Source organism: Chiloscyllium punctatum, chromosome 25 (genome assembly GCF_047496795.1).
Source record: "Chiloscyllium punctatum isolate Juve2018m chromosome 25, sChiPun1.3, whole genome shotgun sequence".
Taxonomy (NCBI): domain Eukaryota; kingdom Metazoa; phylum Chordata; class Chondrichthyes; order Orectolobiformes; family Hemiscylliidae; genus Chiloscyllium; species Chiloscyllium punctatum.
This window is the reverse complement of record NC_092763.1, coordinates 28333274-28346309: the sequence shown is the minus strand read 5'-3', so window position 1 is coordinate 28346309 and position 13036 is coordinate 28333274. Positions and strand designations below refer to the sequence as shown.

The window sequence follows — 13036 nt, the reverse complement described above, 5'->3', positions numbered from 1 at the left end:
GCTATTTACCACGTACTGTACTCCCTCGACTGATGAATCAGTACACCACCATTATAACCATATCTGGAGGGGGCAGTGAGGGTGGCAAGTGTTCAAAATGTACTCTGTGTGGGTATTTCAATGTCTACCATCAAGACTGGCTCAATTGCAGCATTACTGATGGAGCTGGTGGAATCCTAAAGCTGGGTCTGTGGCTGGTGATGAGAATACCAACAAGAGAGAAACACATACTTGACCTCATCCCCACTAATCTGCTGGCTGCAAATACATCTGTTCATGACAGTATCAGTGAGAGTGATGACTGCACGGTCCTTGTGGAGACGAAATCATGCCTTCGCACTGAGAATACACTCCATCATGTTGTGTGGCACTAACACTATGCCAAATGTGACTGACTTTGAATAGATCGAGGAACTCAAGACTAGGCCATCAACAGCTCTGTGGGCCATCAACAGCTGTACCATCAAGCCAGGGTATCAACTCTGGTTCAATGGAGATTGTAGGAGGCCATGTCAGGAACAGCATCAGGCATACCTAAATCAAGTGTCAATCTGATGAATCTATCAAACAGGACTACATGTCTGCCAAACAGCATAAGCAGCAAGTGATAGACAGAATTAAATGGTTCCACAACCAGTAGATCAGCCTTAAGCTCTGCAGTCTTGCCACATTCAATCATGAATGGTGGAGGTCAATTAAAAATTCACTGGTGGAGGGGGCTTTTAAAATACCCCCATTCTCAATAATGGAAGAACTCAACACATTTTGCAAAAGATATAGCTGAAACATTTACATAAGCAGTGCCAAGTTGATGATCCATCTTCACTTCCTCATGTGGTCCCCAGCATCACAGATACTAGTCTCCAGCCAATTTGATTCACTCCTCGTGATATTAAGAGGCACTGGATATTGTAAGGTATATGGGCATTCACATTCTGGCAATAGTCGACTGAGTGAGGTATCAAAGACCCTGGAAAAACTGAAATCAATGTGTATCAGGGCAACCTCTCTGCTGGTTGGAGTCATATATGATGCATTGAAAGATGGTTGTGATTGTTGAAGGCTGGTCATTTCAGCTCCAGGACATCTCTGCAGGCGTTCCTCAGGGTAATGTCCTAGGCCCAACCATCTTCAGCTACTTCATCAATGACCTTCCCCCCATCATAAGGTCAGAGTGGGAATGTCCACTCATGAGTGCACAATATTCTGCACCATTTGCAACTCCTCAGACATTGAAAAATCCATTGTCAAATCAAGTAAATCTGGACAATATCCAGATTTGGGCTAACAAGTGCCATCTCCAATAAGAGACAATCTAACCACCACCCCTTGATATTCAATAGATCACTGAATCCTGAACAATCAAAATCCCGGCAGTTGCCATTGACCAGAAATTCATCTGGACTTACCACATAAACATAGTGGCGAGAAGAGCAGGTTAGCAGCTAAGAATACTGTGGTGAGTAACTCACTTCCTGATTCCCCAAAACCTGTCCAGCATCTACAATGTCAGGAGTGTGATGGAATACTCCCCACTTGGCTGAATGGGTGCAGCTCTACCAACTCTCAAGAAGCTTGACACCATCCAGGATAAGGCAGCCTGCTTGACTGGCATCACATCCATAAACATCCACTCCCTCCACCACCAACGTTCAGTAGCAGCAGTGTGTACAATCTACATGATGCACAGCAGAAATTCACCAAAGATCCTTGGATAGCATCTTTGAAACCCATGGTCACTTTCATCTAGAAGGATAAGGTAGTAGATACCACCACTTGCAAGTTCCCTTTCAAGTCACTCACCATCCTGACTTGAAAAATATAGCACAGTTCAGTATTCTTAGGTAAAATTCCTGGAACTCCCATTCTAACATCTCCCTGAAGAACTGCAGCTGTTCAAGAAAGCACTTTCTTTAGGGCAACTCGGAATGAACAATAAATGCTGGCAGGCCAGTGATGCCCTGACCCGATCAGTGAACTAAAGGAAGGTATGTTTGAATTGGTTTTGCTCTAATCAAATTATTAACACTGTCCTTTTATTTCTGGGCAGGATTTCTTGAACAGGGTCTGCTGGTTAAAGACTTGAAGAAGTTGCAAGACCATTGTATAAAAACTCTGCAGTTTAAGTTGGATATCATTGCAGTCTTACCCACTGACCTGGGTTACTTGGCAGTAGGATTCCATTACCCAGAGCTTCGATTCAATCGCCTGCTGAAATTGCCACGTGTGTTTGAGTTTTGTGATCGGACAGAGACCAGAACAAATTACCCAAATGTCTTTCGAATTGGCAACCTGTTGCTGTATCTGCTGATTATCATTCACTGGAATGCCTGCCTTTACTATGCCATCTCCAAAAACATTGGCTTTGGCTCAGATAGCTGGGTCTATCCCAACATCTCAGACCCTTACCATGGCTACCTGGCAAGAGAATATATTTACTGTCTGTATTGGTCGACTCTGACGCTCACCACCATAGGGGAAACCCCACCACCAGTCCTTGATGTGGAGTTCTTGTTTGTGGTGTTTGATTTCCTGGTGGGAGTGCTGATCTTTGCCACCATTGTGGGTAACGTAGGTTCAATGATATCCAACATGAATGCGTCCCGTGCAGATTTCCAGGCCAAGGTTGATGCCATCAAGCACTACATGCAGTTCCGAAAGGTCAGCAAGGAGGTGGAGACCCGTGTTATTAAATGGTTCGACTATCTCTGGGCGAACAAGAAAACTGTTGACGAATCTGATGTGCTAAAAGGTCTGCCAGACAAACTGAAAGCAGAAATTGCCATAAATGTGCATCTGGACACCCTCAAGAAGGTGAGAATCTTTCAGGACTGTGAGGCTGGCTTCCTCGTGGAATTGGTGCTGAAGCTCAGACCCCAGGTTTTTAGCCCTGGGGATTACATCTGCCGCAAGGGGGACATTGGGAAAGAGATGTACATCATCAAGGAAGGAAAATTGGCAGTGGTGGCCGATGATGGGGTGACACAGTACGTCACTCTGACTGCAGGTAGCTGCTTCGGAGAGATCAGTATCTTAAACATCCAGGGCAGCAAAATGGGCAACAGAAGGACAGCAAATATCCGGAGCATTGGGTACTCTGATCTCTTTCGTCTTTCAAAAGATGACCTAATGGAAGCCTTGGTCGAGTTTCCAGAAGCTAAGAAGGTTCTCGAAGAGCGAGGCAAGGAGATTTTGCTAAAAGAAGGATTGTTGGACGAAGGGCATGTGGAGGTGGTCATGGGCGTGAAAGACATGGAGGAGAAAGTAGAAAGACTTGAATCAAACCTTGATTCCTTGCAGACACGGTTTGCCAGGCTGTTGAATGAATACGATTCAACTCAGCAGAAATTCAAACAGAGAATCACAAGCATTGAAAAGAAACTAAAGCAGCTCGATATTGAGTATGTCTCTGATGGTTTGGACAGTGTGAGTGAGACTGAAGGAAGTAAAAATGAGAATGATAAGCACTGAAGAAGTTGCTGTGTCTACTTAAACACACTGAAGGTGGACACAACTCAGTTGACAGCTCAGCATACTGGGCTAGGAGACCAAGATATTTATAAGCTGTCATCAAATATTGTCCCACTTCTCATTTGCCGACCGCTCAAAAGAATCTTCAGTGCTCAACTTAGAGTCAGTGCTGCATATTTCACTCCCCTCTCTACTGATTGCTTCTCTCTGTGTTGCTACCGCTCATCACCTTGCTGCTGCTGGTCCCAGGTTTGGTGGAAAATGTGGGGTAATGACAGAGAAAAATAAAAACAAAGAAATAAAGAAGGAGATGGTGACAGATGAAGTGAAGGATTTAAAAGGACATGGATGTAAGGAGATGATCTCTGCAATTTGCCTGGAAGGTTTTAGTTTTATTTTTCATGGAGTTTTGTTTCTCAAAGTAAATGATTTCAAATAAAGTGAGACTTAAAACTGAACAGAAATATCAGGATAGATTCACATAATTTCCAAGTGATAGGTCAGACATGTTTTCTCACTTTGTTAATTTCATTCACACAAGGGTACATTGAGCTCACTATGCAACTTTATTGGAAAGCAAATGGAAATTACAAAAGGAAACTATCAAAAATAATTATCCAAATATTCTACAGACACATAAATGATTAAAAGAAATTGAGATAAGGATTGACCCCCATAGGAATTACACAACAATCTCTCAGGCGATGACAATGAATAGCAAAATAGGAAATTTCTGGGAGATTGATGGGGGGGGGAGGGTAATGTTATTTAGAAGAGATCAAAAACAGTTATCACGATGTTTGAAAAGGAAAGACAATTGATAAATTAATCAAACAAAGATTCTAAAATTCTGGATGGATTATATCTATATAGAATTAGAGGTTTGGGAAGGGAAACAAAGACAATTAGTGTCACAGGGCCACTAATTTGCTATATAAATTTAGAAAAGGGAACTAGTCCAAACAATGGTCAAGAACTAAACTTAACATTGGTGGGAAGGTTATCATATCTTTACTCAAAGGTGGGATAGGGGAGGATACAAAAATGGAGATAGTATCATGTTTTTAGATAGGGAGTCAGTTAATGCAGTAAGGAGGGATGATATCTTGGCAGGATCATCAAATTAAGCTTTGTTAGTATAAGTTCGAAATAAAAACTGTGCAGTCACATGGTGATGAGTGCATTATAAACTCCCAGTCAATAAGCAATTGAGGAGCAGATATTATTTCGCGGTTTGGATCAGAGATTGGCTAGCTGAAAAAAGACAGAGGGTGGTGGTTGATGGGAAATGTTCATCCTGGAGTTCAGTTACTAGTGGTGTACTGCAAGGATCTGTTTTGGGGCACTGTTGTTTGTCATTTTATAAATGACCTGGGTGCGGGCATAGAAGATGGGTTAGTAAATTTGTGGATGACACTAAGGGTACAGTTGTAGATAGTGCCTAAGGGTGTTGTAGGTTCCAAAGGGACATGGATAAGCTACAGAGCTGGGCTGGGAGGTGACAAATGGAGTTTAATACTGAAAAGTGTGAGATGATTGACTGTGGAAGGAGAAACAGGAATGCAGAGTACTGGGCTAATGGTAAGATTCTTGGTAGTATAGATGAGAAGAGAGATCTCGGTGTCCATGTACATAGATTCCTCAAAGTTGCCACACAGGTTGATAGGGCTGTTAAGAAGGCATACAGTGGGTTAGCTTTTATTGGCAGAGAGATTGAGCTTGGAACCACGAGGTCATGCTGCAGTTGTACAAAACTGTGGTGTGGCCGCACTTGGAGTATTGCGTTCAGTTCTGGTCACTGCATTATAGGAAGGATGTGGAAGCTTTGGAAAGGGTTCAGAGGATATGTACTTGAATGTTGCCTGGTATGGAGGGAAGGTCTTGTGAGGAAAATTGAGGGATGTGAGGCTGTTTTCGTTAGAGAGAAGAAGGTTGAGAGATGACTTAATTGAGATATATAAGGTAATCAGTGGGTTAGATTGGGTGGGATGATCATAGTACAAAATATATCAATGAACTTGTTGAAATGTATTCTGGAAAGCTTTCTTTGTCAACATATAGATGGTCCTACAAGTGACTAATGCTGTACCTAATTCTGGGAAATAAGCCAGACACATATTCAAGGTGACAGTGTGGGAGTGTTTTAACGATTGTGACCACAACACTGAACATTTTAAGTTTATTATGGAAAAGGAGAGAGATCGTCTGTAAAAAAGGGTTTGGACTAAGGTAAAGCAGATTTTATTAAAATAGAACTATGGAGTCATACAACACAGAAGCATACCCTTTGATCCAACCTGTCCATGCTGTCCAGGTTTCCCAAACTAAACAAGCGCCATTTGCCTGTATTTGGCCCATATTCCTCTAAACCCTTCCAAATCATGTACCTGTCCAAATGTCTTTTAAATATTGTAGCTGCCATTTCATTATCATACCAATCCAATCTACAAATTTGCCGGTTTGTGAATAATGATGCAGAACTATGTTTTATCAACAAGTATTATTTGCGAGCTAAGCACAGATGAGTTATTTCACAAGGAATGCTTACATCTAAAATGAGGCATCCATCTCTTCTGTAGAAGTGTGGTGCTGGAAAAGCACAACTAGTCAAGCAGCATCCGAGAAACAGATGTCAATGTTTCGGGCATAAGCTCTTCATCAAGAATGTGGGGTGGGGTGGGGCAGGGGCGCTGAGAGATAAATGGAAGGGGGTCGGGCTGGGGGAAGGTAGCTGGGACTGCGATAGGTAGATGAAGTTGGGGGGGGTGATGGTGATAAGTTGGAGAGGAGGGTGGAGCGGATAGGTGGGAAGGAAGATGGACAGGTAGGACAGTTCAAGAGGGCGGTGCCGAGTTGGAAGGTTGGATCTGGGATAAGGTGGGGGGAGGGGAGATCAGAAATCGACATTGATCCCATTTGATTGGAGGGTCCGAAGGCAGAAATGAGGTGTTCTTCCTCCAGGCATCGGGTGGCTAGAATTTGGCGTTGGAGTAAGTCCAGGATTTGTTTGTCCTTGGCGGAGTGGAAGGGGAGTTGAAGAGTTCGGCCACAGGGCAGTGGGGTTGAGTAGTGCATGTGTCCTTGCTTCTGTATGCCTTCTAATTCAAATCTGAGAGTCGAAAAACTAATTCGGTGCAAGCTTCATTCCCAATTTTTTGAACATACATCAAAAACACAGTATCATTATTGCTTAAATATTAGCTTTTGTCAAGCTGTTTCACATTTTCACAAAGCAAACAATAAATATTTGCTGTACTACTGAAGTGGAGCATTACTGTCACAAGCCAGCACTACTCGTGGTTTTAAAAAATAATTCCCTCGCCATTAATGTCCATAGGAATCCACTGAACTCCAATCAAATCACTCATCAGCAGAAACATCAAGACTACTGTGAAATTTAGCATTTGCTTTACTTTTACAAATTATGATTTTATTGCACAAAGCTAAAATGGTAATTGAATTCCTTTAATCCTATTTTTCTTCTAGAATGGGGAATATACATGGAACTGCCTCTTTAAAACCAACATGTTAAATATCGACAGACAGTAATCTGAGTGTCTGTGCTCGAATACACAAAGTATCTGACAACAATTTTAACTCAATTCTACTCCACTGAAAACTCCTCATCCTCATTACTTGGTTCAAGCAAAGTTAATGAAATCAAACTCCCTCTTCATAGTTAAGGTAACTTCCAGTGTCTGAGTGTCTGTGTTGAAACGCGCTTTTCCATTCTTACTATCGACTGGATGAGGCAGGTGCAATCCCAGTTTACTGCAAAACAATAGAGATAACTACAGTAAGATAGCAGACTGAGGACAGCTGTTTTATAAATCTATGAATGACTACTAATTTGAGATTATTGCCATCAGAGATGCCCCCTCTTCTCATTCTCTAGCAATGGATCTACCTTCCCTCACCTTGCTCTCTGTGATCAGAGATCTCTACTCCCATTTTCTGTGATCAGAAACCACCACCCCTCCTGTTCCATGCCAGCTGTCAAGTACAGGAGCAGGGATGTCTTGCATCAACTGCATAGGGCCTTAGTGAATATTATGTGCAGACACGGAGGGAGGTTCACCAGATTCCTGGGATGGCAGGACTGATGTATGAATGGAGACTGATTCAATTAATACTGTATTCACCAGAGTTTAGGAAAATGAAGGGGACATCTCTTAACAATCTCGACAGGTTAAACAAAAACAGAAAATGCTCGAGAAACTCAGCAGGTCAAGTAGAAAAGACATAATAAGATGATAAGATATCGGTGCAGAATTAGGCCATTCAGGCCATTGAGTCTACTCCACCATTCGATCATGGCGGATGTGTTTCTCAAACTCATTCTCCTGCCTTCTCCCTGTAACCCTTTTTGACATGGAACTGCTGCCTGAACTGCTGTGCTCTTCCAGCACCACTAATCCAGTATTTGCTTTCCAGCATCTGCAGCCATTGTTTTTAACCTCATTGACATGGAAATACTCTAGCCATCAGCTGATTGATTAGATTACGTACAGTGTGAAAACAGGCCCTTCGGCTCAACAAGTCCACACCGCCCCGCCGAAGCGCAACCCACCCATACCCCTACATTTACCCCTTACCTAACATAACGGGCAATCTAGCATGGCCAATTCACCTGACCTGCACATCTTTGGACTGTGGGAGGAAACCGGAGCACCCGGAGGAAACCCACGCAGACACAGGGAGAACGTGCAAACTCCACACAGTCAGTCGCCTGAGGTGGGAACTGAACCCGGGTCTCAGGCGCTGTGAGGCAGCAGTGCTAACCACTGTGCCACCGTGCCGCCCAAAATGCGGTGGAGGAAAAGGAATTTGAAATAAGGGTTGGCGTTTTTACAGGAGGTAGCATGGGAGGAGATGTAGTCTAGGTAGCCGTGGGAGTTGGTGTGCTTGGAGTATATGTCTGCAGTTTTTCGGTCACTAGAGACTGCGATGGATACATCCAAGAAGGGGTGGAAGGTTTCCGAGATGGTCCAGGTGAATTTGAGGTAGGGTGGAAGGTGTTAGTAAAGTTGATGAACTGTTCAATCTCCTCATGGGAGCATGAGGCGGCACCGATATAGTCAATGATGTAGCAGAGGCACAGGTTGTTGGGGGGGTGGGGGGTCGGTGCCGGTGTAACTGCAGAAGATGGACTGTTCCACATGTCCAACAAACAAGCAGGCATAGCTGGGTCCCATGTGGGTGCCCATGGCTATCCCTTTGGTTTAGAGGAAGTGGGAGGATTGGAAGGAGAAGTTGTTAAGGGTGAGGACCAGTTCAGCCAGGCGGATGAGTGTGTTGGTGGAAGGGTACTTGTTGGAGCTGCATGAAAGGAAGAAACAGAGGACTTGGAGATCTTCGTTGTGGCAGATTGATGTGTACAGGGACTGGCTGTCCATGGTGAAGATGAGGTGTTGGGTGCCGGGGAAACGAAAATCTTGGAGAAGGGTAAAGGGTGGGGGGTTCCTGGACTAAGGGGGAACAGGACAGTGTCGAGTTAGGAAGAGATGAGTTCAGTGGGACAGGCACAGGGTGAGAGAATGGGTTGGCCGGGGCAGTCAGGTTTGTGAATCTTAGGAAGGAGGTGGAATCGGGCAGTGCGGGGTGCACAGACAATGAGGTTGGAGCCTAGTGGAGACTACACCTCCTCCCACCCTACCTCCTGTAAAAATGCCATCCCTTATTCCCAATTTCTCCACCTCCGTTGCATTTGTTCCCAAGATGACCAATTCCACCTCAGAAAGTCCTGGATGGGCTCCTTCTTCCACAATTGCAACTTCCCTTCCCACATGGTTGACAGTGCCTTCCAGCGCATGCCCTCAACTTGGTGCATCACTGCCGTTGATCTCCACTTCTGCCACCTCCAAACGGACCCCACCAGCAGAGATATATTACCCTCCCCACCACTTTCAGCATTCCGAAAAGACCATTCCCTCTGTGACTCCCTCGTCAGGTCCACATCCCCCACCAGCCCACACCCCACTCCTGGCACCTTTCCCTGCCACCACAGGAAGTGCAAAACCTGCACCCATACCATTCCCCTCACCTCCGTTCAAGACTCTCAAGGGATCCTGCCACATCAGTCAGAAATCTATTTGTACCTCTACCAATTTCATCTATTGCATCCATTGCATCCGGTGTGGTCTCCTCTACATTGGGGAGACAGGATGCTTTCTTGCGGATTGTGTCAGAGAACATCTCTGGGACACCCGCACCCACCAACCCCACCATCTTGTGGCTGAACACTTCAACTCTTCCTCCCGCTCCGTCAAGGACATGCAGGCCCTGGGCCTCCTCCACTGCCAAACCGTTACCACCTGACGCATGGAGGAGGAACATCTCATATTCCGCCTTGGGACCCTGCAACTACACAAGTTGAGTGTGGATTTCAACAGCTTCATTTCCCCTCCCTCCACATTATCCCAGTCCCAAGCCTCCAATTTGGCACCATTCTCCGGACCCATCCATCACTCTTCCCTCTGACCTATCATCTTTTCCTTCACCTTCATCCACCTATCATTTTCCTAGCTACTTTCCTCCCAACAACACTCCCCTCCCATTTATCTCTCAGCCCCGACCATAAGTCTCATTCCTGATGAAGGATTTATGCCCGAAACGTTGATTCTCCTGTTCCTCGGATGCTGCCTGACCTGCTGTGCTTTTCATGCGCTTCACTCTCGACTTTGAGCTCCAGCATCTGCAGTCCTCACTTTCTCCAAGAGACTGGGTGGAACTTAGTAAGATTTGGGGTTTCGTTACCAGTGCAAGTTGAAAAAGCAGGACTTGCCTTGTATCTCTTCACCCACAACCTCAGGTGGACTTCCTGATGTTTCACAGGAAGACCTTACTTCAGCAAAGTCTTTCACTTACTAGTCTGGTGATCGAAGAGCAAGAAACCGTTCTTTAATGTCCAGACTGACATCTGTTGATTTGCAATCTGGAAGCTTGATTTTGATCTGAAAAACAGTTTTGAAAACAGCAATCAAAAGTTGTCTACAGTAGATTCAATGATTCAAAAAACTGAAATAATTTCAGTATTTTTGTTTCTATTTGCTTCTTTTATTCATCACAACCGTTCTCAAGACTCTTCACATCCAGCTCAGTAGGAATCAATATTCCACTATCACTGGTGCTAATGCCTCTTTCTTTGGCTCAGATCTAGGTGTAAAGGAAAATTTCCATTCTGACTTTGTTCAGGTCCTTGCTCATCAAAAGAAAGAGAAGATCATCTTTATGGGGACTTTAATCCCAGAGTTGGCCGTAACTCCTTTGTCTGGGGAGGAATCATTGGGCAAAATAGTGCAGGAGGAGCCAATACTGCTGACAAAATATGCCCGGTGTGACATCATTATAACAAATGTTCTTCTCTATCAGGAGGAGAAATACAAAATTACATGGAGATGTTTCACATCAAAGCATTGGCACTGCCTGCATCACGTGTCCTTCTATGAACCAAAACTCCAAGTGATGTTTGTATCACTGATTCATGAAAGGAACTAATGCCTGCTGCATAAATATTCAAATCAGGGATGAGCATTCACCCAGCACCAAGACATCACAAGACAGAAACAGTCCAGAGGAAGCAGATCAATGTCTCAGACCTAAAGCAGCCAGGACACGAATAGGAATTCCAAGTGCAATGCATATCCAAATCAGAAAGTCTTCAAACATTCAACTCAATTCCAGAATTCCAGAATAGTCTGAACAAATAAGGTTAGCTGTACTAGACCTTAGTGCCCAGACCTTTGGGATTGAGCATCATCGTTATCAGCATTAACTAGATGAAAACAACGCTGAAATGTGTGCCCTCCTCAAATAAAGATGAGCAGCCCTCATTGACACATCAATCCAAGAACAAAGGTCTTGAAGGCAGCATTCCAACAGCACGAGACTGATATTCAAATATAGATCTAGAAAATAAAGCACGTGATAGGAAGAGAAATCCCGAAATATCCAAATTATACTGATCAAGAGATGTGAAGCTTTTCTGAAGAAGTCTCCATTCACAGGGCAGCACTTTTTACTCAAAGATGACAACATGTCTATCAATGCTGGAAAAATATTTCTTATGACTCCTCTAAAGGCAATCCATAGTGTCAGCTCAGGTGATTCCCTAGTGCCTACAGGCAAACCGCTATTGATGGCAGAACTGCAACGATCAAACATGAAAAACAAGTCTGCGATCCTGGTAAGTGCCAGCTGAAGTCTGCAACCTTCGTGGACTTTTACTCACGTCAAGACTCTGCACACCCATCCTACAGATTTGAGAGGTGAAGGGGCTCTCCCAACCCTGTCATCAGGAATATGACAATCTTCAAGGAGGGGGGTACATCACACTGTGGAAACTAACAATGTACTTCCCTCCTTTCCATCGCAGGGAAAATTCTGAATCACATTCGCCTGAATTGCCTATTTTCTATGACTGAGGAAATTCTGTCACAGATACTGTGTAGCTTTAGACCTGCCAGAGGAACCTCTGATACTGTTGTTGTTGCCAGACAGATCCAAGAAAAAGGTGGAGAAGAGCACTAGGAATTCTTCAAAGCATTCATCAACTGAACAAAAGCTGGTTCACTTGGTGCTGGTGAGGCTCTGCGAATTGTGCTCCTGGAATCTGGATATTCAAGAAACCTTATCACAATCCTGCAAAGACTTCATAATGAGGTGACTGCAACTATCTTGAATCGGAGATCTGAAGCAGATATCCACAAAATTGGGACCAGAGTTTAACAAGCTTGAGTGATAAATACTTTCTCATTTTAAATTCAAACTAAGTAAGTTTATAAATCCTTGGCATCAAACAAATCCTAAAAAGGCAAAGTTCTGCGGATGCTTTGGAGTCAGGACATAATTATTCTCTCAGGGGCTTTTTTTTTAATAACTCATTTATTAGGTGACATAATCACTTAGTAACAATACTTTCCATATTTGACTTGACAAAAGAAGTATTTTGCCTCACACAGCAGCAGAGTGAGAATAATCCATAATTAATTTTGTAAAGGGGAGACAGTGACGTAGTGATAACATCACTGGACTAATAATCCAAAATCCCAGACTAACGTTCTGGGGACATTTGTTTGAATCCCATCATGGAATAATAATCTGGGACAAAAAGCTAGCCTAAGGTGACCATTAGAGGGATATGTGTCAAATGCAGATAAAGTTAACTTGGGAAACATGGCCAGCATGGATAAGTTGTTGCAAAGGGTCTGTTTCCTCGCTTTTTGACTCTAGGTAACTACTGTTGTTTGTCATAAAAACTTATCTGGTTCTGTAACGTCCTTGAGGGAAGGAAGTCTGCCATTCTTACCTGGTCTCATCTACATGTGGTTCCAGACTAACATTAATGTAGTTGACTCTTAACTACCCTGGGCAATAAGTACTGGCCCAGCCAACATCCTACAAATGAATTTTTAATAAATTCTCATTCCTTGATTAAACATAAAGCCACTTAAGATGAGGAAAATGCTAATTTCTTAGGAAAAAAAATCCATCATCTGTTCGCAAAACATGTTTTCTTTCAAAATAACTGACAGTGACTTCTACTGACAGTCCCCAAGTTGTGAAC

At 43.7% G+C, this 13036-nt stretch overlaps 2 protein-coding genes across 3 annotated transcripts in view; one reads left to right on the top strand and one right to left on the bottom strand.

The window, feature by feature from the left end:
* The window catches only part of LOC140495632 (cyclic nucleotide-gated channel alpha-2-like), a 34262-nt gene extending 30791 nt beyond the window's left edge, over positions 1 to 3471 (top strand). Inside the window, exon 6 of the mRNA XM_072594625.1 lies at positions 2051 to 3471. Within this exon, the coding sequence (XP_072450726.1) occupies positions 2051 to 3471 (1421 nt within the window). The remainder of the gene's footprint in view (positions 1 to 2050) is intronic.
* A 543-nt stretch (positions 3472 to 4014) lies between these two features.
* Positions 4015 to 13036, bottom strand: part of dnaaf6 (dynein axonemal assembly factor 6) — a 67054-nt gene continuing 58032 nt past the window's right edge. For both annotated transcript variants that reach the window (XM_072594892.1, XM_072594893.1), the window contains 2 exons: positions 10339 to 10424; positions 4015 to 7242 (listed from right to left, as the gene is read on the bottom strand). In XM_072594892.1, the coding sequence (XP_072450993.1) occupies positions 7113 to 7242; positions 10339 to 10424 (216 nt within the window). In that variant the 3' untranslated portion in view covers positions 4015 to 7112. The remainder of the gene's footprint in view (positions 7243 to 10338; positions 10425 to 13036) is intronic.